Here is a 24,935-nt window from a genome sequence, read left to right on the forward strand (position 1 = left end):
CTGCAGAAAGAACACAGGGGTGATGTCCTCTCTGCGGGCCACACAGCCCAGCCCAGCCTGGGCAGAGAGGCTGCAGGAGTGTGCCAGCCCTGAAGCCAGCACACCCCACCATCGCTGCTAAAGCTCAGCCAGGGACACAGCACGGCCCAGAGGAGCCACCCCTCACTGGCAGGGGAGGCAGAGGGGACCCCAGGAGCCAGTGCCACTGCTCCAGATTGCAAGGCAAGATGTATTCCATTGCCATCTGAATGGCAGATTATCTTTTGTCAAGTGGGCAGTTTGCCTTATCTCTGAGTGATCACAATCACTCCTCCCTGGGGAGGGGACATCTGCTGATAACAGCTCTGGAATGTCCCTGCATGGCTGATAAGAACTACAGCATCCCATTGGGAGATGCTCTGCCCAGAGGGAGGAGCCAAGCATTGCTACCCGGATATAATCCAGAGGTTTTGAGACACCAGCACGGCTTTCTCCACTGGATTCCCCAGAGGAACAGCAGCTGCCTCTTCTTCCACTGGATCTTTGGAAGATCATCCTTCTCTACAGGACCCCCCTGCTCCAGCAGAACCACCCCTGGCACTGCAGGAGGGCTGCAGCCACAATTCCAATGGTTCTGCTGCCAACAGCTGACCCACAGGGTGTCAGGCTGGGTTCTGACTCTGTCACTGTTCTTCTAGTGCACTGCATTGTTTATTTTATCCTTTTATTTTTCTTCGCTATTAAAGAACTGTTATTTCCTGCTCCCATATTTTTTGCCTGAGAGCCCCTTAATTTAAAATTTACAGCAATCAGGAGGGGTAGGGAGGGTTCACATTCTCCATTTTAGGGGAGGCTCCTGCCTTCCTTAGCAGACTCCTGGCATTCCAAACCAAGACAGGCAGCTGCCCCAGCCCCCCAGGAGCCCTGCTCACCCCTGGCCAGCTCGCCAGGCCCCGCAGTGATCCCGTAGAGCACCGCCAGCCCCGTGCCGCCCCTGTTGCGGATCCGGATGTCCAGGCTCTCGTTGGCCACCACCAGGGAAGGACACAGCAGCTCCAGCTGCTGGGGTGAAGCCACCACCTCAACCTCTGCCTGCTCCTGCAGGAGCCTGGAGGCCAGCAGGAGGGTGGCAGTGACGTTGTAGCGGCCGGGTAAGGCGTAGCTGTGCACAGCTGAGTGTGCGGTGGTGTTGAGAACCTCGCTCCGGTCCCCAAAGTCCCACAGTAAAGTGCTGGCAGCGATGGGAATACTGACATTGAAGAGCACGGGCTGCTGCAGGCTGTAGCGGGGCTGCAGGCCCGTGAAGGACACAGGCAGCTGGGCCTGGAAGGGCGAGGGGACGAGCGAGGGGCCGCCACAGCCCTGCCCAGACAAATGCTCAGTGCAAAACGGCAAACAGCCGGAGGAAGAGTTTGTTCCGTGGGCAGTTCCACACAAACACTGCCCCTGGGGGCTGAAACCCCCATACTCCTGGTCTTGGGAGTAACAGAGGGCACTGCAGATCTCCTCAGTGAGGTTCCCAGGGTGGACAGGTGTGAAGAGGATGACAAGCTCAGCTTCTTCGGTGTAGTTTCCTGTCAGGCACGTGATGTACTGAGCTCCTGCAGGACAGAACAGAAGATCCTCTTGCAAAACAGACTCTGGGATGCCATGGATTGGTGAGACCCTCCAAGAGAACCACCCCACACTCCTGGGAATGGAATTCTCCTGTGCTCAGCTCCTACTCTGAGCGTTTCCTTTTTGAGACTTGCCTGGGAAGTGTTTAATCCCCCAGCAACAGTTTCCAAACTCCTTATGCTAATTAGTGATGACAGAAATAACAAGCCAGTCACACAGATTTATGGAGCAGCAGCACTCAGTAAATAAAACAGGGCTTTGGAGAGCCTGACACTCCCATGGGACATGGAGCCACTGAGTCTGACACTCAGAGGAGCCCACAGGACTTGATGCCAAGTGAGACCATGACAAAAGGATGTCCTTTGGTGGCACCCTGGCTCGGTCAGTGCAGAATGTTTCACCATGTGCTGCCTGGGACCTCCAGCAGCAAATCCAAAACCAAACACCCTTGGGCAGTGGCACACTGGGGACACAGGGGGGACACTGATGGACCCTCCACCAGGCCCACTCTCTGAGGCACCTTCCTCCATGGGGAGAGCCAAGAATCTCCCCCCTTTCAGGAAAATGTGGAGCTGGAGAGGAGGGCAGTGCCAGGCCCAGGTGCAGGGATGCCCATGGGAAGGATGCCCACGTGCTGGGACAGGGAGCAGGGACACACATGGACACAGAGCCAGGCCCAGAGGAACAGCTCAGTCCCTTGGCCTGCAGGGCTGGGACATTTCCCTGCCACAAACACCCAGGCAGGGCCTCTCTCTCCCTCGCCCTCTGCCCACGTGGCCCGGCCACGTTTGCTGCTGCTGGTTGCTACAACATCTCCCCCAAACATCTCAACAGCTCCAGCCCCATGTGATCTTCCCAGATCAAACCCATCCAGCTGTCCAGCTTCCTCCACGGCCTTCCTGCAAATGCTGAGCCACTTCTGCTAAGAGCAGTCCCCGGAGAGGAGCACGGCACGGGAACTGCTCTGTTTTCCACCACCAGCCTGGCCACTCTTCATCCCCTGCCGGTCACTGAGAGCTGTCAGGAGCTGGCAGGCTGTCCCAGCCTACTCCCATTACACTGAATTACCCAGAAGGCAGCCTCACATTATTGTTTCCACACTGGCTTAAAGTAGTTCAAGAGGGAACAACTAATTATCAAGAGCAGTAACAGCGCCAAGTGTTTTTCCCTTTGATAATTCCTGCAAGATGCTGCAAGATTGGGGTAGCTTTGCTGGGGGAAGAGGAACAACCACCACCTGGATTTTGGTCCTGGGGAACACTGTGCCCTCACCAGGCAGCTCAGCTGGCTCCCACCAGCTCTGGGGCTTTCAGCCTCATCCTTGTACCCTCCTGTCACACAGCTCTGGGTCCTTCAGCCTGATCCCTGCATCCTCCTGACACACAGCTCTGGATTCTTCAGCCTCTTCCCTCCATCCTCCTGACACACAGCTCTGGGTCCTCACACCTGCATCCTCCTGACACACAGCTCTGGGTCCTCATCCCTGCATCCTCCTGACACACAGCTCTGGGTCCTCACACCTGCATCCTCCAGTCACACAGCTCTGGGTCCTTCAGCCTCACCCCTGCATCCTCCTGTCACACAAATTAAAGGAGATGCCTGCTGCCTGCCACAGGGAGTCCTTGCTCTCCCTCCCTCTCTCTTATTCTGGAATAACTGAGCATCCAGGCAGGATTCGTTTCCTTAGGGCTCTCCCTTTTCCAGGGAATGACATTTCTCCTGGCCAAGCAGTCAGTAAAATGCCCTGGAGCAGGTGGCTGTAGATCAGGGCAGTGTTCATTCTCTCCCAAAGTGGAGCCCTGCCAGCTCAGCAGGTGCTCAGGTGCCATCACCTCCCATGAGGTTTCAGTGCTGGGGGTCAGCCTGCTCAAACCCTGGCAGAATGACAGCCTGGGGCTGCAGGTCACAGAGCCAGCCCTGTGGTGTCTGCTCTGTGCTCAGGGCTAATCTCAGCCCTGGTGTGACTGCCTTGGTCCTTAGGGCACAGCCTGTGTGACCAACACCTGATGAATTAGATCAGAACTGGTCACTGAAGGTGCCCCTGAGCCCATCGCTCCCACTCAGCAGCCCCATCACAGCCTCTCCTTACCACAGGTGGCATTGGGGACCAGCACATCGAACAGGGACAGGTTGGCCACCTCGGGGGGGTGGGCACATCTCGTGTCTGATGCCTCAAGGACTCTCACTTTCCTGTCTTCCACCCAGCGGGGCAACCAGGACAGTTTGCAGTCACAAACAAATGGATTCCAACTTAAGTTTCTGTCAGAGGGAAATCAGAACAAGTTAGGGATTAATGTGACATGTGCTAAGCCTTAATTACAGCAGTGTGCCAAGCCCTCCCTGTTCCCATCTGTGCCACTCCACTGAAAGGCTTTGGAATAACTGGGAGAGGAGTTAATGAATAGGGAATCAAGCAATAATTAACGTGATTTTTCTAGAGGCTAGAATTAGGCAAGTACTCCAAGTACTTTTTTAACTCTACAAATAATTGTTGCAATTAGAAGCAAATGACAGCCACAATCATATATCTAAAAAAATCTGCCATGCAAGAGCCCCAGGGTATGAGGGCAACCTCTCCTGCTCAGGGAGACTATTTACAGCCCCATGAAAAAATAACCGAGAGAATAAAATTCATCTGTCAAAAAAAGAAATGCAAAGTCAATGATAATCTTTCAACGTGGCAGCTCAATGAAAAGAGGGAAACTTTAATTGCAGCTAAGCTTGATCCAAGTTGCAGCCTCTGGCACTCAGCTGTGAGCAGGCCAGAGCTGGAGCTGTGTGTGGAGCTGATGCCAGCAGGGCTGGGCTCAGCGCTGCCCCTGGGGCTGGAAGCACCACTGTGCCACCAGGCTGAGCAGGGACAGCTCCCTGGGGCCCAGCCCTGGGCCTCTGTGTGCCTCCAGAGCCACTGGGGAGCCAGAGTGCAAAGCTGAGGATGCTCCCTGTGTCCTGTCCTCAGGGACAGTGTGGGGCTGAGCTTTTCTCTCTCTTGCAGGGGGTTGATCCTCTGGCTCATCCAGAGGCAGAACTGCCACTTGTGCTGTGACTTCAGGGATCCCTCCTGGAAATGTGTGGCTTCCCCTCACCTCCTTTCACTCAGCATCCAAAGACTTCAATTAAAAAACAAAACCTGAAAACTGAAATCACTTAAGGACGACCTCTTAAGTGACTTGGACACGTCAGTCAGGACCTACCATGCTGCAGGAATCACTGGATGCTCCGGGCCCAAGGTGTGACCATGCAAACAGGACAGTGTGACCATGGGCAGAGACAAGAACCTCAGCAGAGCTGGTGTGGGAGAGAAGCCAGGAAGACAAGAAGGCAGCGGCAGAGGTTGGAGATAACCAGGAGACAGAAGCAGAGGCAAGGAAGAGGTCAGGACTGACAGACAACAGGATCCAACAGCTTGAGGAAGGAACTGGACACACCCCAAAAAGCAGCTGCTTGGGTGGGCACCTGCCCAGTATCTCTCCAAGTCAGCACAGCCTCTCCCACCCCAGCAGGAAAGGAAAGGATGTTTCAAGGAAAGGTCTAAATAAAGAACTGGGAAACAAAGATGAACTTACATTTCACTTAAATTAAATAAATTATCAAATATTCCATCTTCTAATGTAGAAATCTGGTTGTGGCTTATATCTCTGTAAGAGAGAGAAAAGTTCACCATGTTAGAAGCAACTTCCTCATCAGTGCAGCTTTTCCCTGGGAAAAGGCCCTGGCACAGATTCCCAGAGCAGCTGGGGCTGCCCCTGGATCCCTGCAGTGCCCAAGGCCAGGCTGGACAGGGTTTGGAGCAGCCTGGGACAGTGGAAGTTGAACTTTAAGGGCTTTATGGTTCCTTCCAGTACCAATGGACATCTTGTGATAATTCTCCTTCTCTGGCCTTGAGCTCCTCTCCATCCAGCAGCACAGAGTGTCAAACCCTGCCCAGCTCCAAATGCCAGTAATTCCCAAATCACTGCAGTGAGCAGCTCAAGGCCTCAGGGAAGGAGCCCATGGACAGGAGCACGTGGGGCTGGGGAGATGAGGTGGAGCAAGAACAAAGCAAACCAGAGCAACACAAGCCAGAGCCCAGCTCAGCCATGCTGGGGGGCACTGGGAGGACTGGGGGGAACAGCAAGTACTTACAGCTTTGCCAGAGAAGTCAGGCTTCTGAATAGCTCAACATCTAAACCACTGATCCTGCTATTGGAAAGATTCCTATGGAAAGAAAAAAAAAAAACCCATTTTCAGCCTTGGTTCAACCCCGTTTTGTCACACCTCCATGAGCAGAGCTCAGAAGAGCCTCTCCAAACCCCAGCCAGAATCCTGACTGGAAACGGGATGTGTTCAAGGCAGAGCATTTTTCCCAGCCAAAGCAAACACCTTTCCCAAAACCATAAAGCATTTGCTGCTCACATAACCTGTAAGAAGAGATCAGGAGCCTCAGGATGTGCCCCCACTCTGCAGCACACCTGGAGCACTTACACCGTGCCACACGTGGTACTAAATGTGATGCATCCTCTCAAAAGAATTCAGGTCTAATCTAGGTTCAAAGAAGTCATTAAAAAGTACTTTAGACTCAAGTAGTAATTAACTCAGAGACAAATTTATTATGAACTTCCAAGTGTGTTTCTTGTGCCAAAGCCCTGATCAGTAATTACACAATTGATGCGTCAACTCCACGTTTTAAACATCTTTTTGTCTCTCTTTGGAAAAGCTTAAAATGGAAGAAAAAGCAGCAATAAAGAATATTTTCCATTTGAAATCAGGACAGACTGTCATTCTAAAAAGAACACTGCTTAAAAAAAAGTCTCCCAGTAACACCAAGAGCCTTCAGCTCATCCAAACCAAAGTGTCCCTGTCCAGCCCAGCTCTCTCCTCACCCATCATCTTCCTCCCACATTTAAATGTCACTCAGAGAAGCGAAAGTTTCATCAGTCTCCACTTGTTCCCAATAAACTTCACCATTCATTTTCAGAAAAATCTCCTTTGGCCTAAACTTCCTTTTAGCAGCATCAAAACCCTTCCTCCAAGCCCATGGGATGGTTCTCACCCTTCATGGATTTCTGGCTGAGCTCCCAGGAGAGGACAGGGCTGGACACACTTTGCCATACTCCTTTCTCACCCTTTTTCCTACAAACACCTCCTCTCGCTTCTCCTGGCTGTCTCAGCTGTTATTCCTACCCCTTAATCAATTATTTCTTGGTTTGATCTGACATTTAAACTTCATTTATCCAAATGAAAATAATTCTGCCAAACTGGCAGGAAAATGACGTGCAATTCCAGGAAACTGGGGATAAGTGACAGGGATGGATGGCTCTTTAAAAGGTTTATTTTCCCTGATTTTGCTGTCTGGGAGTTATTTGCCAAGCTGAGAGTGGATTCAGAAGAGTTCACCAGCAAGTCCAATACAGAAGTCCAAGAAATGTGCAAAATACCAGCTCAGTAAATACATCAGAAAAAGGACATTAATAAAAATATTGGATTATGCCAGTGATCAGAGCAGCTGGGACAGCAGTGCAGGGGCACAGAGCATCCCTGGCTGAGCCCCACTCTGCACACAGGGGAGAGCAAAGCCACCCCGAACCTGCTTCCAGCTCCCACTGAAGATGACACAGAGACAGCTGGGACTGGAACCCAGGTGCTCCAGCCAGGACAGGCCCTCCTCAGGGATGCCCCAGCTCCACCTCCCCTGAGCATTTCTGTACCCTGAACCCCTCTGTCCCTGCTGCACCCGTGTGGGGAAGGGCCAGACCCCCAACAGCCACCCTGCAGGGAGAGCAGTACAAATATTCCCCCGCTGCTCTGAAATACCTGGAAATCGCCCATTTGGTTTTTAGGCAGCACCTCAAGTCCAAGGAAAGGAAATGGGAGCTGCAGCTCAGATGCTGCCTTCCTGCTCCTCGCCCAGACAAGCAAAACCTCCAAAACAAACCACGTAGCTGCGACAGAAACAGGGCTCTGCCATGGCCAGGAGCCTCTTCCAAGGTGCTCCTTGGCTGCAGGGGAGTGTGGGGCAAGGGCAGCTGGGGAAGGGGTCAGGCCCTGGGGTCCTGTCTTTGGGGAGCCAGCACTGCCGTGTCCAACAGCTGCACGGGGCTCCTGTGCCTTGCTGTCCTTTATCTGCTGACACAGGAGATGGCAGCTGGCATCCTGCACATCCTCCATTCCCTGCCGACACCAGTGGTGAGCAGCGATGAGCTGAGCTCACCCCTGGGATCAGCCACAGCCCGGGGTGCAGGGATGCTCACCACCAGCACTGCCAGGGCAGCTGGGCTCAGCTCCAGAGGCTGGACCCCTGCAGGCTGCAGTTAACCCAGCCCTGGCACTGTGTCACTCCACCACAGCTCAGGTGCTGCCCAGGGATCCCCAGCCCTTGGCTCCCACCCCTCAGACCCCGCTGAGCCCCAGCCAGGCCAGGCTGGCACCCCCTGGTACCCACAAACCAGGGCAACTCCTCGCTGCTTCCTTGCCCTCACGATCCCATGAGGAACTGCTATAAAACCCCTCAGTTTTCACCCTCCCTGACCTGCTGGCTGCAGAGCCTGCAGGGGAAGCAGAGCTGCTGGTGGCAGCACAGCTGGGAGGAGTGAGGGATGGTGGTGGAGCCAGTGCCTGCCAGGAGCTACCCTCTGCCACTGCTCCCTCTGCACCAGGCATGGAAAATCATCCATCGTTCTGCCTTTCTGGCATGGGAGACGTGCCTGGGAAGCAAGCTGGGCTGCAGAGAAAAAAACAAACCAGGAAACCCTGAGCAATGAAAGGCAAGGCAAGGCTGTGGGACAGAGCTCCCAAAGTGCCACGACTGTGTTTTCCCAGCCCACTGCCAGGCCAGAGGAAATTCAGAGCAGGTTCAAGGCAGAGCTGAAGCCAGCAGCAAACAAGGCTCTCCATTGACATTCCCTGCACACACAGCCTGACGCCCTCCTCACAAGGAGAAGGAAAAACGTCCTTTCCTATGGCTCGGGGGACTCTGGAAACACGCTGTGCCTCCTGGAAAAGGGCAGCCACGAGTCACAGCTGCCCAGCCCTGCAAAAGGGCAGCCATGCAACGTCATTCTGTGGGACATGGGGCACCAGAACTCAGCGAGCTGCAGCACAGGGCTCAAACTGTGGCACTGAGAGCTCCCCACACTGCCACGCTCCACCTCCCAGCCCAGCTAAGGGAGAGACTCAAACGCTCTGGAGAAGGGAGGTGGTTTAGTGAGGAAGGTGAAGCTTTGGGAAATAAGGGAATATTCAGTAATGAGGGCGTCAGCCTGAGCCTTGGGAGCCTTCAGCTCCATCCCAGCCCTGCCAGGACTCCCTGTGTGATGCTGGGTGCACCCCTGAGCTGCCATACCCACAGGGAGGGTGAGGGTGGATCCAGCACACGCAGCACCAGCCCGACCTGCTGCCCATGGACTTGGGGAATTCTGGGGGAAAAGCACCAAGAACTGGCTCCTTTCTCAGCTGCAGCAGTGCCGACGGAGGAGGGAGGGAATGAGAGGGTTGAGGGCAGCAGGAGGGCTCAGTGCCACCCCCTCCATCCCTCACTGATGCCCAGGAGCCCCCTCGGTGCCAGCCCAGGGGTGATTCCTGCCCACTGCTGTGGCCAGGCTGGGTTTGGGCACTGCTGTTTGCTCCCTCGCTCCGTGGAACACAAAATGTTCAGCAGAGCACGGGCGGCCCCGCTGCCAAGGCTGATGTCATGCTCTCATTATGTCATTTGTGGGCTCTGCCTCCATCTCACAAAAAGGGAGAGAGGCAGAGGCAGGGCAGAGCTTCCCCAGCCCCTCTGGTGCAGGGAGCCCTGCCAGAACAGTAATGGGAAAAGCATCCAGAGATGGGGAACGTCTGAGCGAGAGGAGCCCACGGCTGGGGCAGAGCAGGGCCCAGGAGAGCAGCCCCAGGCCTGAGAGCCACCAGCAGGGCTGAGGCTCCTGAGGGGCAGCAAAGCCCCAGAGGGCACCGAGGAACACAGCTCCCAGCAGAGCCCAGCACTGCTCCCATTTCTTACCCCATCACGCAGCTGGGGCTGCCCCTGCATCCCTGGCAGTGCCCAGGCCAGGCTGGACAGGGCTTGGGGCACCCGGGGACAGTGGGAGGTGTCCCTGCCATGGCAGGGGTGGCACTGGGTGGGATTTAGGGTCCCTTTGAACCCAAACCACCCCAGGATTGTGTGGGAAGCCAGGCTGCACCGTTCCACACCCTGTGAGCAGGGAGAACAAGGACAGGGACACGTGGGATGGCTGGTGAGGCACAGCCAAGCCCAGAGCTTCCAGAGCCTTCCATGGCCTGCCAGATGTGCCCAGAGATGCCCTGCAGAGCCCCAGGGCTGCCTCCCAGGTTGCCATGGCAAACACTTGCCTGTCTCCAGGAACAAAAGGCAGCACGGAGCTGATCCTGCCTGACACACAGAACAGACTTTCCAGAAAAGAGCAGGAAAAGCTCTGTGTGCTTTTGCCTGCCTGAGCCAGGAAAAATTACAGGTTTTTGCTGATCAGATTCCTTTTTTCCTTCGTTTTTTGGCTTGCACCTCTCCAAGGAAGCACTGCAGAAGCAGCAGCACTCGTGTGCAGAGGTGATGATAGAGATTATTTCCACAAATGGCTCTGGAAATCTGGAAAACCACGGATTTTCCTGTGTGCAGGGCACAGGGAGCGATGCTGTGCTCCTGCAGGAGGGGCAGGGACACCCTGCCTGGCAGGAACAGCCTCACAGCTCTCCTGCACCAGGAGCCCTCTGCCTTTTCCAACACGGACAGGAGGGAAATGGCACATGGAGACATTCACCCACAGTTATGGTTTCAGTCATGCTGAAGCAGGGATTTTCCAAGGCAAAAGGATTCCAGCTGCACCACACACCATCCCTGAGAGCTGCAGCCCAGCACTGTCACAGACATCTTTTATGGAAAATCCTTTCCTTAGGACTGTTCCTCCTGAGAAGCTGAGAGGCCTCAGGAAGAAATGCAAACAATGGTTATCTGCTGCTGTGGGATGCAACAGGTGCATCTGGGATTGGCCCATGTGGTTGTTTCTAATTCATGGCCAATCACAGCCCAGCTGGCTCTGACAGAGAGTCCGAGCCACAAGCCTTTGTTATTCATTCTATTCTATTCTATTCTATTCTATTCTATTCTATTCTATTCTATTCTATTCTATTCTATTCTATTCTATTCTATTCTATTCTATTCTTAGCCAGCCTTCTGATGAAACCTTTTCTTCTATTCTTTTAGTATAGTTTTAATGTAATATATATCATAAAATAATAAACCAAGCCTTCTGAACCATGGAGTCAGATCCTCATCTCTTTCCTCATGCTCAGACCCCTGTGACACGGTCACACTGCAGCAAGAGGGGCCTTCCCTGGGAGCACCCTCATCTCCCTGAGGCTGTCACAGCACCAGGACAATTTGTCTGTGCATTTTTAATTTATGAGGTTTCTAATGCTGGCCCAAGTCCTTGGCTCTCTCTGAGGAATTTGCCCCCAAAAAAGTTTTTCGCAAGAATTCATCTAAAAATGGAATGTTTTTCTCCCTACAGCAAAACCCTGATTGTTGATAGGAAATGCAAGGCAAGAGGAGCATCTCTGCCACGCTCTCTTCACGCTGAGCTCTCCTGAAGAGAGCAGAGCCCTCCCACAGCACCTCACAGGGCAGCAGGAGCAGAGCCTGGGGTCTCTGCCAGTCCTGCAGGACCACGAGCAGGTCACTCCAGCACTGAGGGCTCCCTGAGCAGGGGATGAAGCAGCGCTGCTCCCTCACCTCCCAGCCCGGCCTCACCCTGCTCCAGCCTCTCCCTGAGCCCCGACACAAGGAAACCCTTGGGTGTGCAGGAGTAAAGCAAGGCTGGAGCAGATCCTGCAGCTCAGGAACGGGGCTGTGAGAGCCTGTGCCCTGAGCAGCAGGGAAATGACTGAGCTGAGAGCTCGGGGCACCCTGGGTGACACAGTCCCTCCTACACCCTCTGCTCCTGTGCCTGGAGCAAACAGAGGAGGTGAGGCTGCAAACACTGCAGGGTGCACAGGCAAGGCACCCCTGCCACTGCCAGGGCACCCCAGCACAGCCAGGGTGCCCCAGCCATGATCAGCACATTGCAGCCACAGCTATGGCACCCCTGCCACTGCCAGGGTGCCCCAACCTTGGCCAGGGTGTCCCAGCCACAGCCAGGGCATCCCAAGCACAGCCAGGGTGTCCCAGCCTTGGCCAGGGTGTCCTAACCATGATCAGAGCATTGCAGTCACAGCTATGGCACCCCTGCTACTGCGAGGGTGTCCCAACCTTGGCCAGGGCACCCCAACCTTGGCCAGGGCATCCCAAGGACAGCCAGAGCATGGCAGCCACAGCCAGAACACCCTCACAATAGCCAGGGCACCCCTGTCATGGCCTGGGCATCCCAGCCATGGATGGAGCATTCACAGCACGGCCAGGCAGCCCCAGCAGGGTCAGGAGAAGGGCTCCCTGCGGGTGGGAGCTGTCTGCAGAGCAGCTGTGCTCCAGGAGCAGCTCCTCAGGGCCCTGCAGCCAGCAGCTCCCCGCAGCCCTTCCCAAATAAGGCTGTGGAGCAGGGATGGAGCCTGGAACAAAGGGCATGTGTGACCTCAGGCAGGGTGTCATGCTCTGGCAGGGCTGTCCTGCAGCCTTGGCACCCTGTGCTCCATCCCTCTCCCTCCCCAGGGGGCTCCAAAATCCAGGACCCACAGCTCAGCTCCTTCCAAGTCATCCTCACCCTGAGCCGATTCCATCCCTGCATCCCCAGCACCCAAACAACACAGCCAGAGGTGAGGGGGGCCCTGGGGTGTGACCAGGGGAGCTTGGGGAGGCCAGGAAAGGGACAGGCAGGGGGACAGAGGGATGGCACTGTCCTGAGAGGTCCCCCCTCTGGCACTGGCCCTGCTCCTTCCCTCACTGCCAAGGGCTGGCTTCAGGTGGCACAAAAGCAGGAGAGAGCTCAGGCACAGCCAGCCCTGTGACACCAGGGCAAGGATGGGAGCACAGAGAGCTCCAGAACCCAAACACTGCAATCAAGCTGCTGCCCACAATTAGCGCCGCACGCAAACGAGCCGTCTGCAGCTCCAGCCAGGGAAATGTCAGCCCTGCAAACACTCATCTGCCTCGTGGAAAGTCTGCAGAGCAACCAAAGATGTGATGAATCCAGCTATCTTCCGAGCACACGTGGCACAGCTCAAGCAGATCCTAGTGCAGCCCAAAGCCGAGTGCTCTCCATGCAGATCCCACTGCTTCCCCCAAACCCGTCTGCTCCCGGTCCTGTGCCCTGTGTGCCAGCACACAGCGACCCCAGGGCCCAGCTCTGTTTTCCTGAGAGCCCAGCACGTCTCCAAATCAGCCTGCTGGGAGCCCAGGAACATTTGATTTTACCATAAAAAGGGAGCCCTCTGGAAGCTGTAATTTAGGGATTACACAGCTGAGCTACTCAGTGCTTAATCTTCCTTACACAAAGTGAAGAGTTTTCAATAAATGTTTGGGTGTTACTGAAATTAACTCACCACTGGGACAGGGAATGGCATCGATAATCTTTGCATCCTGCTTTTTTTATGACTCAATTTGTATTTATTTTGTAAGTGAGGCTTTTCTATGGGAATAATTACTTTTCCTTGGACAGCTGTCCTCTAGGGATGTGAGAAACAGTAAAACCCAATTCTATTTAACCCTAGCACTGTAAATTCTGCAGTGCACAGGGAAGGAGCCACAGGCAGGGCTCACAGGATGCAGGGGACTCAGGCTAATGCTGGACTGGTCACAGGGATGTGACACTGAGCTGACAGGGGAGTGGAGCCAAGGGACATGGAGAACTCCAGGAGTCTTCTCCAAAGCACACATCCCATCTGCAAACGCTGGTAAAGTCTGAATGTTCCCTTGGAAACCCTCTGGGGTATCTGTGTTTTGTACCCCAAAAGGAACAGGGGAACAATTTGGGCATCGCTGATACAGAATGAGATTCACAAACCAGGCTTGACCCTCCAAAAGCCAGGGAGGCCTGTAAAAACCTTCCTGCCACTTCTGAGCTGAGCTCAGAGCACAGCCCAGCTGAGAGAATGTGGCACTGATAAGGCAGCATCAGATCAAAAGCCATTTCTTCAAACAGCTGGGAAATAACTCTCCCATTTCTCACACAGAGCAGTCAGCGGTTGTCAGGCACCAGCAGCACAAACAAAGGGAAAACAAAGCACAAGCAGCAAAACACAGCCCTCACAGGGATCAGGAATCCTGCAATGCTTTAGGTGGGAAGGGACCTGCAGGATTCCCCAGTCCCAGCTCCTGCCACAGGCAGGGACCCCTTCCACGAGCCCAGGGTGCTCCAAGCCCTGGAGCTCACAAAGCATTGAGGATTGAGGAAAACAGCAGCAAAGCCCCTCATGGCAGGCACAGCAGACACACAGAGCAGACACTGCAGCCAGAAACACGGGAGAGCCTCATGGCAAAGCCACGAGGTGGCTGAGGGACAGGGCCACCACATCCCTCCCATCCCTGCAGCAGCACAAAGCTGAGCAGACCAAATTAAAGGGTTTGGCCATTCCCTCCCGAGTCCTTTGCAAAGCCTGAGCTCCACGTCCTGCTCCCAAATTCCCCAGCCTGTAGAAGCACATGGATGGGGATGGCACCAGCCTGGCTCCACACTGACCTGCCAGGACCTGCCTCAGGGCTGACATGGACACAGCCTCCCATTGCCCTGTCCCTGCACTGTCCCTTCCCAGGGCAGTAACACCCCTCAACCCTTTCCCCTTCAGTCCCCAATCTGCTCAACCTTCAGCTAACAGCCCCTCCAAGTTTTCCAGGTTCTTGGGTGGTTGCTGAGGAAAAACAGTTTTGTGTCTATTTTAGCCCTGTCTGTCACTTGATTTTCATCTCCAATATGTTTCACCAGCAACATCTCATTGAAGAGGCTCCCTGTTTCACTGTCCTGTTTCAGGCTCTCACCAACATCCTTCAGCTCCAGCATGGGATGTCCCCTAAAACATTGATGGGGAAAAGAAGAAAGGAAAACCCACTCAGGTCCTGGCAGAGCATTGTCAGTGATGGAGACCAACTCTGAGCAGGATTTTGCAGCACAGCCTGTGCTGGAGAGCTGATGAGCCTCTTGATTTACTTTCTTCCTCCCAGAGGGAAAACTCATGGATTTGGGGCCGTCAGATTAGTACTTGATATGTGTAAAAACAGCCCAAAGGAAACTTTGGGGATGCTGAGCACAGCCCTGGGTTCACAGGCGCTGCCTGTGACAGAAAACCCCCAGAGCAGCAGGGCTGGGAGCAAAAAAGCAAAAAGTGCAGCACGTTCAGACCCCCCAGCCCCAGCCAAAGCACAACCCAGGGGTGCTTTCCACCCATGGCTCATCCCAACAGCTCCAACACTGCAGATCATCAGGTTCCACACAGGTTCCACGCACCCATTCCTGCCCAAGCCCGAGCAGGCGCCCCCCAGCCCTCCAGAGGATGTTCCCATCCCACATAAGGACTGAGAACCATTGAAAGCTTTGGGTTGCAGCAAACTGATCTCGTGGGAAGTGTCCCTTCCCATGGCAGGGGGTTGGAACTGGATGGCCTGGAGGTGTTTTCCAACCCAAACGATCCTTTGGGTCGAGTCTATCCTTCTATGAAACCTTCTGAAGCCAATGTTTAATCCCTTTAACATCTGCAGTGTTGCCTTTTTTCATTCCAATGTCACAAATACATGTGACACTGAGTCAAAACTCAAAAACTCGACTCAGAATTCAAATTCTGACTTCTTGCAGAAATCAGATGTGTATTACATCAACGTCAGCATCTTCTGCTCCTCCATCTGCAAAGTTACTTAAAAGGCAGAGGTTCGGGAGATCTATTTTCCATGAGTGGATTTTCCATGTTGACTGCCACTAATTACACCATCCCCTTTAATTCTGAGGCACAGCATTGTTTCTCCCTGGGACACAGAATCAGGACATTGGGCTAACGAATGTTTGTACCACCCCATTCACCTTCTGCTAACACTGGCACCATGTTTGTTTTGATCCAGTCCCTGGGAATCTCCCTAAGGCCCTAAAATCCATTAAAAGTGAACATTAATAGCCCAGAGGACTCTTCAGCCAGATCTTTTAAAATTCTTGGATGCAAAATCTCTGAACTTGCTGGTTTAAGAAGGTCTAACATTAATAGCAGCTGTTTAACATCCTCCCCGGTTACTGTTGGAGTGGAAAGTGTTTCATCATCCTCATATGATACAAATACATCACCTGGCTTTGTTCCAAATAGAAAACAGAAATATTTACTGAGCAGTGCTGCCTTTTCTGTATCTTCATTGATAATTTGACCATGTTCATCTATTAACAGACCAGTATCATCTAACTCCTTTAATTCCCAATGTACTTGAAAAACTCTTTACTCTTCCCAACCTTGCTGGACAGAGACTTTTCCTTAAGATTCTTTTGCTTATCAGTGTCCAATGGGCCTGAGCTGAGCCCATGCTCATCACAACCAACCTTTCTCTTTCCTATCTTGTATATCTATTTTCTGTAAGAGCTTCCACTGCTCATCCAGGCTCTCACAATGCCAGAGGCAGAGTTTTGAGCATCCACAGCTTCTCTGGGCAACGGTGCCCTGGAAGTGTTCCACCACCCTCACAGGGAGAATTTCTCCCCAGTCTCCCACCTAACCCTCCCTGTGCTGCTGAGGAGCCATTCCCCCTTGCCCTGGCCCTCCCAAGTCCCTCTGCAGCTTTCCCTGTGTCCATCACTGACCCTTTAAGGGCTCCTCTTTAAGGACCTGATGCCCCAATGCTTTGTTCTCCCCTTCTTTGCAGTGAAGATGATAAGGAAAGAGAAAATTACAGAAATAAAAAAATTAATGCTCTGCTGTATCATCCCATTAAAAGAGGACCAGCCCTACCACATATCCCTCAGGGATGGTTACAGCCTTAATTTGAAGCTCCTTAATTTGAAGCTGTTCCATAAAAAGCAATTTTCAGTCTTCCCTGCTCTCCATGCAATCTATTTTTTTGTGCAATTAAATCCCATCTTCCCATTTTCTCTAATTCTGGCACATCCACAGCAGCTGCTTTGTCCTTGACATGCACAACCCTTGGATACCTGTGGGAGGTTAACGATGGAGCCCCAGAATGGTTTGGGTTGGAAGGGACCTTAAAGCTCATCCAGCTCCAATCCCAGCACCTTCCCCACTATCCCAGGGCACTCCAAGCCCTGTCCAACCTGGCCTTGGACACTGCCAGGGATGGGCAACCTGTGCCAGGGCCTCATCACCCTCTGAGTCAAGGATTTCTTCCCAATATCCCATCCAACCCTGCCCTCTTGCAGTTCAAAACCAACAGAACCCGGAATGGTTTGGGTTGGAAGCGACCACATCATTCCAAGCCACCTTATCTGCACCCAGCCAGCCAAAGCTTGCACAACTCTTCCAGAACGCAGGAATATGTGGGACTGTGTAGGACCCCCCGAGGGACCCCTCTGTGCCCAGAACCTTCCTGAGCTCCAGCAGAGCCTGGGTTCCCATGCCCAGGGCTGGGCACCTCCACGGGCTCTGTGTGTGTGTGTTTGTTTGGGATTTTGTGAATAGGGCTGCTCAGCACGTTGAGTCCTCCCCGCAGGGCTGATGTGTTAGAGCCCATTGGCTCCCTATTCCCCGAAGGAAACATCTGCACATTCCAGACACATTCTGTAACGGGAGTGAAACCCATCCTTGAAGTGAAATTTTACAGCCTCCACAGCGCAAAATAACGATCGCTGGCAAGGGCCAGTGGAAAAGTAATGTTTAAAATATTATTACAGGGAAGCGGCTGCCAGAGCCTCAAATTAATCACTTGAACGTGTCTCTGGTGCGTTATGTAACGCTGGGCCAGCTCCTGCCTGGAGCACAGCTCTGCTCTGGCCACATCCCCCTGTCCAGCTCTGCTCCAGTCCCATCCCACTGTCCAGCTCTGCTCCAGTCCCATCCCCCTGTCCAGCCTGCTCTGGCCACATCCCCCTGTCCAGCTCTGCTCTGGTCACATCCCCCTGTCCAGCCTGCTCTGGCCACATCCCCCTGTCCAGCCTGCTCCAGTCCCATCCCATTGTCCAGCTCTGCTCTGGCCACATCCCCCTGTCCAGCTCTGCTCTGGCCACATCCCCCTGTCCAGCTCTGCTCTGGCCACATCCCCCTGTCCAGCTCTGCTTTGGCCACATCCCCCTGTCCAGCTCTGCTTTGGCCACATCCCCCTGTCCAGCCTGCTCTGGCCACATCCCCCTGTCCAGCTCTGCTCCAGTCCCATCCCCCTGTCCAGCTCTGCTCCAGTCCCATCCCCCTGTCCAGCCTGCTCCAGTCCCATCCCACTGTCCAGTTCTGCTCCAGTCCCATCCCCCTGTCCAGCTCTGCTCCAGTCCCATCCCACTGTCCAGCCTGCTCCAGTCCCATCCCACTGTCCAGCTCTGCTCCAGTCCCATCCCACTGTCCAGCTCTCCTCCAGTCCCATCCCCCTGTCCATCTCTGCTCTGGCCACATCCCCCTGTCCAGTTCTGCTCCAGTCCCATCCCTCTGTCCAGTTCTGCTCCAGTCCCATCCCTCTGTCCAGCTCTGCTCCAGTCCCATCCCACTGTCCAGTTCTGCTCCAGTCCCATCCCATTGTCCAGCCTGCTCCAGTCCCATCCCCCTGTCCAGCTCTGCTCCAGTCCCATCCCATTGTCCAGCTCTGCTCCAGTCCCATCCCACTGTCCAGCTCTGCTCCAGTCCCATCCCATTGTCCAGCCTGCTCCAGTCCCATCCCCCTGTCCAGCTCTGCTCCAGTCCCATCCCATTGTCCAGCTCTGCTCCAGTCCCATCCCACTGTCCAGCTCTGCTCCAGTCCCATCCCATTGTCCAGCCTGCTCCAGTCCCATCCCTCTGTCCAGCTCTGCTCCAGTCCCATCCCTCTGTCCAGCTCTGCTCCAGTCCCATCCCTCTGTCCAGCTCCCCTGCCCTCCCCAGAGCCAGGACAGAGCCAGGCTCCCACTGCTGCCATGGGGACTGACATCTCCTTCTCTGAGGTCTCTTTCAGGCAGGCTTGGGGACCACATTTCTTCCAGGTGTCCAATTTTTTCTTGTGCCAAAGGAAATCCCAGGAGAGACAAGGACCAGGGGTGTTTCTCCAGCCCCTCTGAAAAGCAGCAATCTGTCACAGCAGCAAAAGGAGCTGCTTCCCACTGTGGCCCTACAGGCTGGCTGGTTAAACTGGTTTGTGGTGGCCCACCTGGTGTGCCCATGGGGCAGGTGACAGAACAGGGGCACTGTCCCCTCCTCGTGCAGCGATCACTAACTGGCAGGATGCAAATATGATAACAATGCAACTGATGCTCAAAATAAAATTTAAAAAAGCCTCTGAAGGAAAGCAGGAGCAGCAACAGCAGTGGATGCAGAGCCAGCCCCAGGGGAGGGAGGAAGGGAAGGTACCAGGGAGAATCCTGCAGGTCCTCTGGAGGGATGTTCCCCCAGCAGAACGAGGGCAGAACTCTGCTGTCCACCGGGCTGAAGGCACCACACGTGAGGCAGAAACTTTGCAGATGAGGATGTCTCCACCTCTGCTGTTCCACAGCTGCTCCAGCCCTTCCAGGTGCTGAGGGCTCAGCCCAGCCCGTGCCCAATTTCAGTCTCCCTGCAGGACCAGGGGCAGCAGAGGTGCTCTGGTGACAGGTAGCTCTCAGTCCTGGGTGGTCTCCGTGCAGACATTCCTCCTGAAGCTTGAGATAACAGTATTTCCAGGAATCCAAGGGAGAAAGGGCTTCCAAGTTTAGTTGTAAACATCTCTCTAGCACAAAGGCTCCATAACTCAAAGTCAGGCCCACAAATCCCTACTGGAACAGAAACACTCGAGGAATTCCTCAAGCAGCAGCTCTGGTTGATGTTCAGTGCTGTAAATCAGAGGGCAGGGCAGCCCCCAGAGCCAGGGACAGACAGAGCACAGGGACCTGGCCTGGAGATGCCAAAGGACAGGCTTCCCCATATCCCTGATTCGAGCTCCCCCAGCCTTTTTCAAACGTGGTTGTTTGGGTTGGAGGGCTCTGCTCTCAGTGTTTTTGCAGCATGTTCAGTATAGAACCTTAAATACCTTCCTTCTGAAAACAAAACCCAATTAGAACCCAATATAGAGCTGCTGGTTCCCGTACAAAAGCCATTTGCGTGTTTCTGGCATTAATAATGTGTGTGGTTGGGCTGCTTCCTTTCAGCATTAGGAAGCCTTCTGTGATGCAGTCAGAATATTTCTGCCTCAAAATGGTTCAGAGGCCCAGAGCAGGTACAGAGGAAAGGAGCAGCTTGCTGGGCCTCAGCTGCCCCTCCAGCAGGCCTTCAAAACAGATTTGGGAGACAGAAAACCATCTGATCCCTGCCAAGGTCACAGAATCCTGGAATGGCTTGGGTAGGACAGGAACTCAAAGCCCATCCGATTCCACCCCCTGCTATGGGCAGGGACACCTTCCACTAACCCAGGCTGCTCCAAGCCCCATCCAGCCTGGTCTTGGACACTTCAACACCTTCACAGGGACAAATTTCTTCCCAATATCCCATCTCAACGTACTCCTCAAGTCAGAGCACGTGCAGGTGATGCACATTTCTGGTTCTCTCTGGACCCCTGTGCACAGGAGCCTGCTCAGGGTCCTCCTCTGGACCCACCCTGACCAACAGACCCATCCAGGACCCACCCACTCCCACGTGCTGTACACTAAAATGTCCAACAGCCCCCTAAAATCCCAAGGATTGAAGTGGTACAAGTGACTCCTCAGCAGTGACACAGCTGGAATGACACGAGCCTGACACCACAGCCAGGAAGGATCAGGATCTCCTGGGCTCAGCAGGACTCGTACATCCAGTTCTACCCATTCCTTTGAAAACCTGAACTCCAGATAGGAGAGAGCCAAAACTTTAATGTGATCTGCCTGAGAAGAGTTATTGTCCACACTCCTGCCAAGTATCAGGGGCTGAGAAATCCACTCTGCAACGTATCTGGAGGTGTGGGGTGGAGACCCAGGGACAGATCCCTGGAAAGAGCTCTGGAAGAATGCTCAACCAAGCCATCAGCTTATCCTGGCCAGATGCAGCTGACCTGGAGAAGGGAACAGGCACTGCTGCCCTCAGCTCAACCCTTCCCCCTGGCCTGGACTGATCCCCACCTGCCCAGAGCAACAACAACAACAACAACAATTTCCCTCTGACCTCTGGCTCGGGCAGACCCTCCTGGGCTTGTCTGAGCTGGCTGTAAAAGAGCTCCCGTGCAGCTCCTGTGCAGGCCTGCAGCCCTGCAGAGCCTCCTGTGCCTCAAAGGGCTCCTGTGCAGCTCAGGGGACACGTGGGGCTCCAGAAAGAGCCACCAGGGGCTGAGAACACGGCTGTGCTGCTCCCTAGGGACAATGAGAACCTCCATGGTGCCTGGGGAAGGACAGGGAAGGCTCTGAGCATCCGCCCTCCCCAGCCCAGAGCCAGCTCTCATCCCTGAGCTGGCACACAGGTCATCCACAGCTGTGGGTAAGTCACACCTGCTCCAGGACAAGGACAGGTTAACTCCAGAGCTTCCTTTTCAGCCCAGACTCAGGAGAAACAGGAGGAGAGCACAGCAGCCATTCCACAGCCTACAGGGAGGAGTGCCAGTGTGTTTGTGGTGGAACCACAGCGGGCACAGAGCTGGTGCCACGGGCTGGACACGCATCCCACTGCCACAGGGAGCTGCTGCTCCTGCAGGCTGCCTTCCCTGGGCAAAGGGAGTCTCTCCCTCAAATAAAACACAATCCTGACCCAGCTGGAGTGTCCCAGGCCAGGCTGGACACGGCCTGGAGCAACCTGGTCCAGTGGAAGGTGTCCCTGAATGAGATGGTCTTTAAGGTCCAGCCCAAAGCACTCCGTGATTCTGTGATTTTTCTCTGAGGAATCAGAGGAAGGATAATTCCACTCACTTCAGACTGCAGGTCCTGTCAGGGGTCTGTTAAAGGGAGCATCATCACAGTGCCTGTTCCCTTCTCTCACAGCACCAATGCCTCTAATCCTTTTATAAGAACATCATTATGTGGAATAAACTGTCTAGAAGAAAAAAAAAAAAAGGTCTTGCAACTCTGCTAATCTCCTTAATGATTTAATACCTGCAAATACTCCTGGGAGGTATCCCTTTCCTGATCCCATTAAACACTGCTGTGCAAAACACCTCACACACTCCAGCATCCTACTGTGGACCTTGTTTTCAAACAAAGCCAATTGCTCTGGAGACCAGGCGAGGGTTTCTGATCCCACAGCCCCACCAGTTTTAAAAGATTTTTCTAAACATCTGCCTGGGGGATTCCAATAAGTCCTGGCACAGCTCCTCCAAATAGTAGCAAAGCTAAATAGGGTAGGGCTGTGACTGCAGAGATCTCTCACTGCCAGCACAAATACACAGCCTGGCCATGCACCCTTTTACAGCAGGAAAGGCACAGACAGCTGATGATTCACAATCAGCACCTTCCCTTCTACTACAGGCTCCCCTTTTCTTTAATTATTCCATCTCCCTGGCAAGCAGCTCCTCCCTCCCTGCAGTTTTTGTGACACTTTTCTCCCCGATTTCTTCATCACATTGACAAGGACAGGGCACATCCCACAGTCCCCTGTTTGGTTTCTCCATCTGCCATGGGCTGGTAAAACACCCCAGCCAGGGTTGGGCATTCCTTCATGCATGGGACCAGAACAGGCTGGAACACTCCATTGGAGAACTCAGAGTAAGGCTGAGGTGACTTCATGGGCCTTGTTTGTGCTGGTTCTTCTCCTTTTCTTTGCATTTGCACAGCCAAGAGACATTTCATTCCCAGGTCCATATGTACATGTTTGTCAATATATAAAAATATATTCAATATTAAATATATAAAATGTATTAAATTGTTGCCTACTCCCCACACATGCTGGGACGACATTGGTACCGATTCTTCCTCTCAGAAAGCTTTTCTTAAGTAGTTCAAATCTTCCTCAGCTCAGGGTTTTTCCAAAGTTCCCCAGCACAGGCCCTGGGTTGATTCACCCGAACCCCAGGTGTTTACTGCTGCAGGTAAGTCCAACACCCAAAGTCTCCACACATCACACAGTGAAAAACTCACCAAGAAGGGGCAAATGAACCGTGAGAGACCCACCAGGGCTGATGTCCCTGGAGCTGACACAGACAGACATCTTAAAAACAAGAGAGTCACACCCCTTGCAGCTCATGGATGTTTTTCCTACAGCAAAACAGATTGATTTTGTTGTTGTTGTTGTTTTGATTCATGCTGGTTAAAACAGAAACCCAGGGCTGATGCTTCACTTCAGGTTCAGGTAACTGTCTTGGACTGTGCCAGCTTAATGATTAAATCCAAAATTACTCTTCCCTATTCTGCAGAAAGCCACGAGGGTGATTGTGTAAGAGGGTGTTCGCGGCACACACAAACCACCAGCAAATCTGCTTTGTTTAAAAGGGAAAGAAGAGCAAGGGAACACCAAGGCAAGGCCAAGACAAATAAAATGGCACAGACAGAGTGCCCCAAGCAGCCAGGGCTCGCAGAGGGCCCTGTGCCCTGCTCCCAGCCCTGCAGGGACTGGAAGGCTCCCAAAGCAGGCTGGGAGCAGCAGGACACCAAATCCTGATCCCTCCTCAGCTCCACAGACACTGCAAGGCCTGGGTAAACATCCTTGGTAAACTTTGGCCACCACAGCAACATCGAGAGGGATGACACTCATAAATCAGCAGGAGGAGAATCTGTGCTGCTCTCTCAGCCACAGCACCGCTCCCAGGATTTGCAGCAGACACTGAGTTAAGCTGCATCTTTGGTCTGATGCTAAACCACCTTCTTGCCAAGGCTAAAAATTGCTGCATGGCGTAATCACAAACCGAGGCAGAGGAGCGAAATAATAAATTTCATTCCCATATAATAACAACAAGTTGGGTTTCCATAGCACCCCTCTGCCTCTCAGATCCAAGAGGACGTTGCTGCCCTGGCTCCCTGCGGCAGGCTCTGTGCACTGGGGTTGTGTAACCCACACAGGCACTGCCCTGAGGGCTGGCACCCAGCAGGATCAGCAGCGCAGGAGGAAAGGGCAGGGCTCAGGGCAGGACCTGAACGCTGCTGATCCACGGCCTGCCCTGCCCTGCCCTGCAGGGACACCTTCCCCTACGCCAGGCTGCTCAGAGCCTCACTGCACCGGCCTTGGACCCTTCCAGGCGTGGGAGGAGGGAAGGGGAGGCACCAGGCGCAAGGGAACCGTCTCCTGTCCGTGCCCAGCCCGGGCTGTAACTGCAGAAAGGGTTCTGCGCTCCCGACTGCTGCTCCCACGCAAGACAAAAAGGCAAATCATAGAATCACCATGGTCAGACCTCTAAGATCACCACCCCAGAGGCCTGAGCATGGGTCTCACGTATTTTTATCACATTCAGAATCATCAGACATTAAAACGTTTTTGTGAAGCGACCTGGAACCCCAGCTCCTACATTCAGCCGAATTTGAGCAAATAAGAATTTGCATCTTTTTCTTGTGTGTTGGGCTGGGTTTTTTTTTAATTTCCTGCTGCGTGAAACAGGAGGAGCAATAAAATCCAACCCTTGGAAACAAATGACAACTGTTTAATGGAGTAAAAAGAAATCCTAACACCATCCTGGGCTGTTTATGCCACAGCTACTCCACACACAGCTGCGTACACAGGTAGAAGAACAGGCTCCAAGTCCAGACTTCCTCACTTTTATGGGTTTAAATTGGATCCCACTCAGTGTTTAAGGCCATTGTTGAACTGCTAGCACATTCTGCAGCATGACTAACACCAACTGGGTTATTTTTCACTCACGTGTGACAAATTCCTGTACCTGGTCCCATGGTATGTAGCTCTGCATCACTCATCTTTACCCCAAAAACAATTAGAAAACACACTCAGTCTTTGTCTAAAAGAAGTGGTGGATTCCCTTGTCTCCTGGAATCATGACATTAAATTATAATCTCTACTTTTTCCTTCCCTTCTGTTTTGCTGAAATCTGTTATTGCTCTGTATCTCCTCAGGGAGACACAGATGCTTCCAGGTGTCTCCTGCATGGGAGTTCAGGCTCAAACACAAAAGACACCAGCACTGGGCCTTCCTTTGTTTCTTTTTAATCTCAAGATTTATGAGAGGTAGTTGACTCATGTTTGGGCTGCCAGAGCTGGACTTTTGTAAGTAATTACATCCTTGCTATTTTATTAATTAAGATAACTTCTCTCACTTTTGTCTGAGTTGTTGGGGATTGGCAACTGTGAGAAAAATACAGATCCTTCCTGGGTGTCAGGCAGGTGAAAGCGCAGACTCTTCCTTCTCCAGGGCCTGGCCTAGGCACCCAAAGGGAAAGGTGCAGAAATATCAAATACCCCAGCACTGCCCAGCTCCACCAGACCATCCAAGCGTCTCCTCTCAGAGGGGAG

The 24,935-nt window shown here is 53.4% G+C and overlaps 1 protein-coding gene across 1 annotated transcript in view; it reads right to left on the reverse strand.

The window, feature by feature from the left end:
• Positions 1-24,935, reverse strand: part of PKD1 (polycystin 1, transient receptor potential channel interacting) — an 83,523-nt gene that overhangs the window by 45,753 nt on the left and 12,835 nt on the right. Inside the window, exons 2-5 of the mRNA XM_066560600.1 lie at positions 5,722-5,793; positions 5,163-5,234; positions 3,686-3,855; positions 912-1,580 (exon numbers count right to left, since the gene is read on the reverse strand). Of these exons, the coding sequence (XP_066416697.1) occupies positions 912-1,580; positions 3,686-3,855; positions 5,163-5,234; positions 5,722-5,793 (983 nt within the window). The remainder of the gene's footprint in view (positions 1-911; positions 1,581-3,685; positions 3,856-5,162; positions 5,235-5,721; positions 5,794-24,935) is intronic.

The sequence above is a fragment of the Molothrus aeneus genome, chromosome 16 (assembly GCF_037042795.1).
Source record: "Molothrus aeneus isolate 106 chromosome 16, BPBGC_Maene_1.0, whole genome shotgun sequence".
Classification (NCBI taxonomy): domain Eukaryota; kingdom Metazoa; phylum Chordata; class Aves; order Passeriformes; family Icteridae; genus Molothrus; species Molothrus aeneus.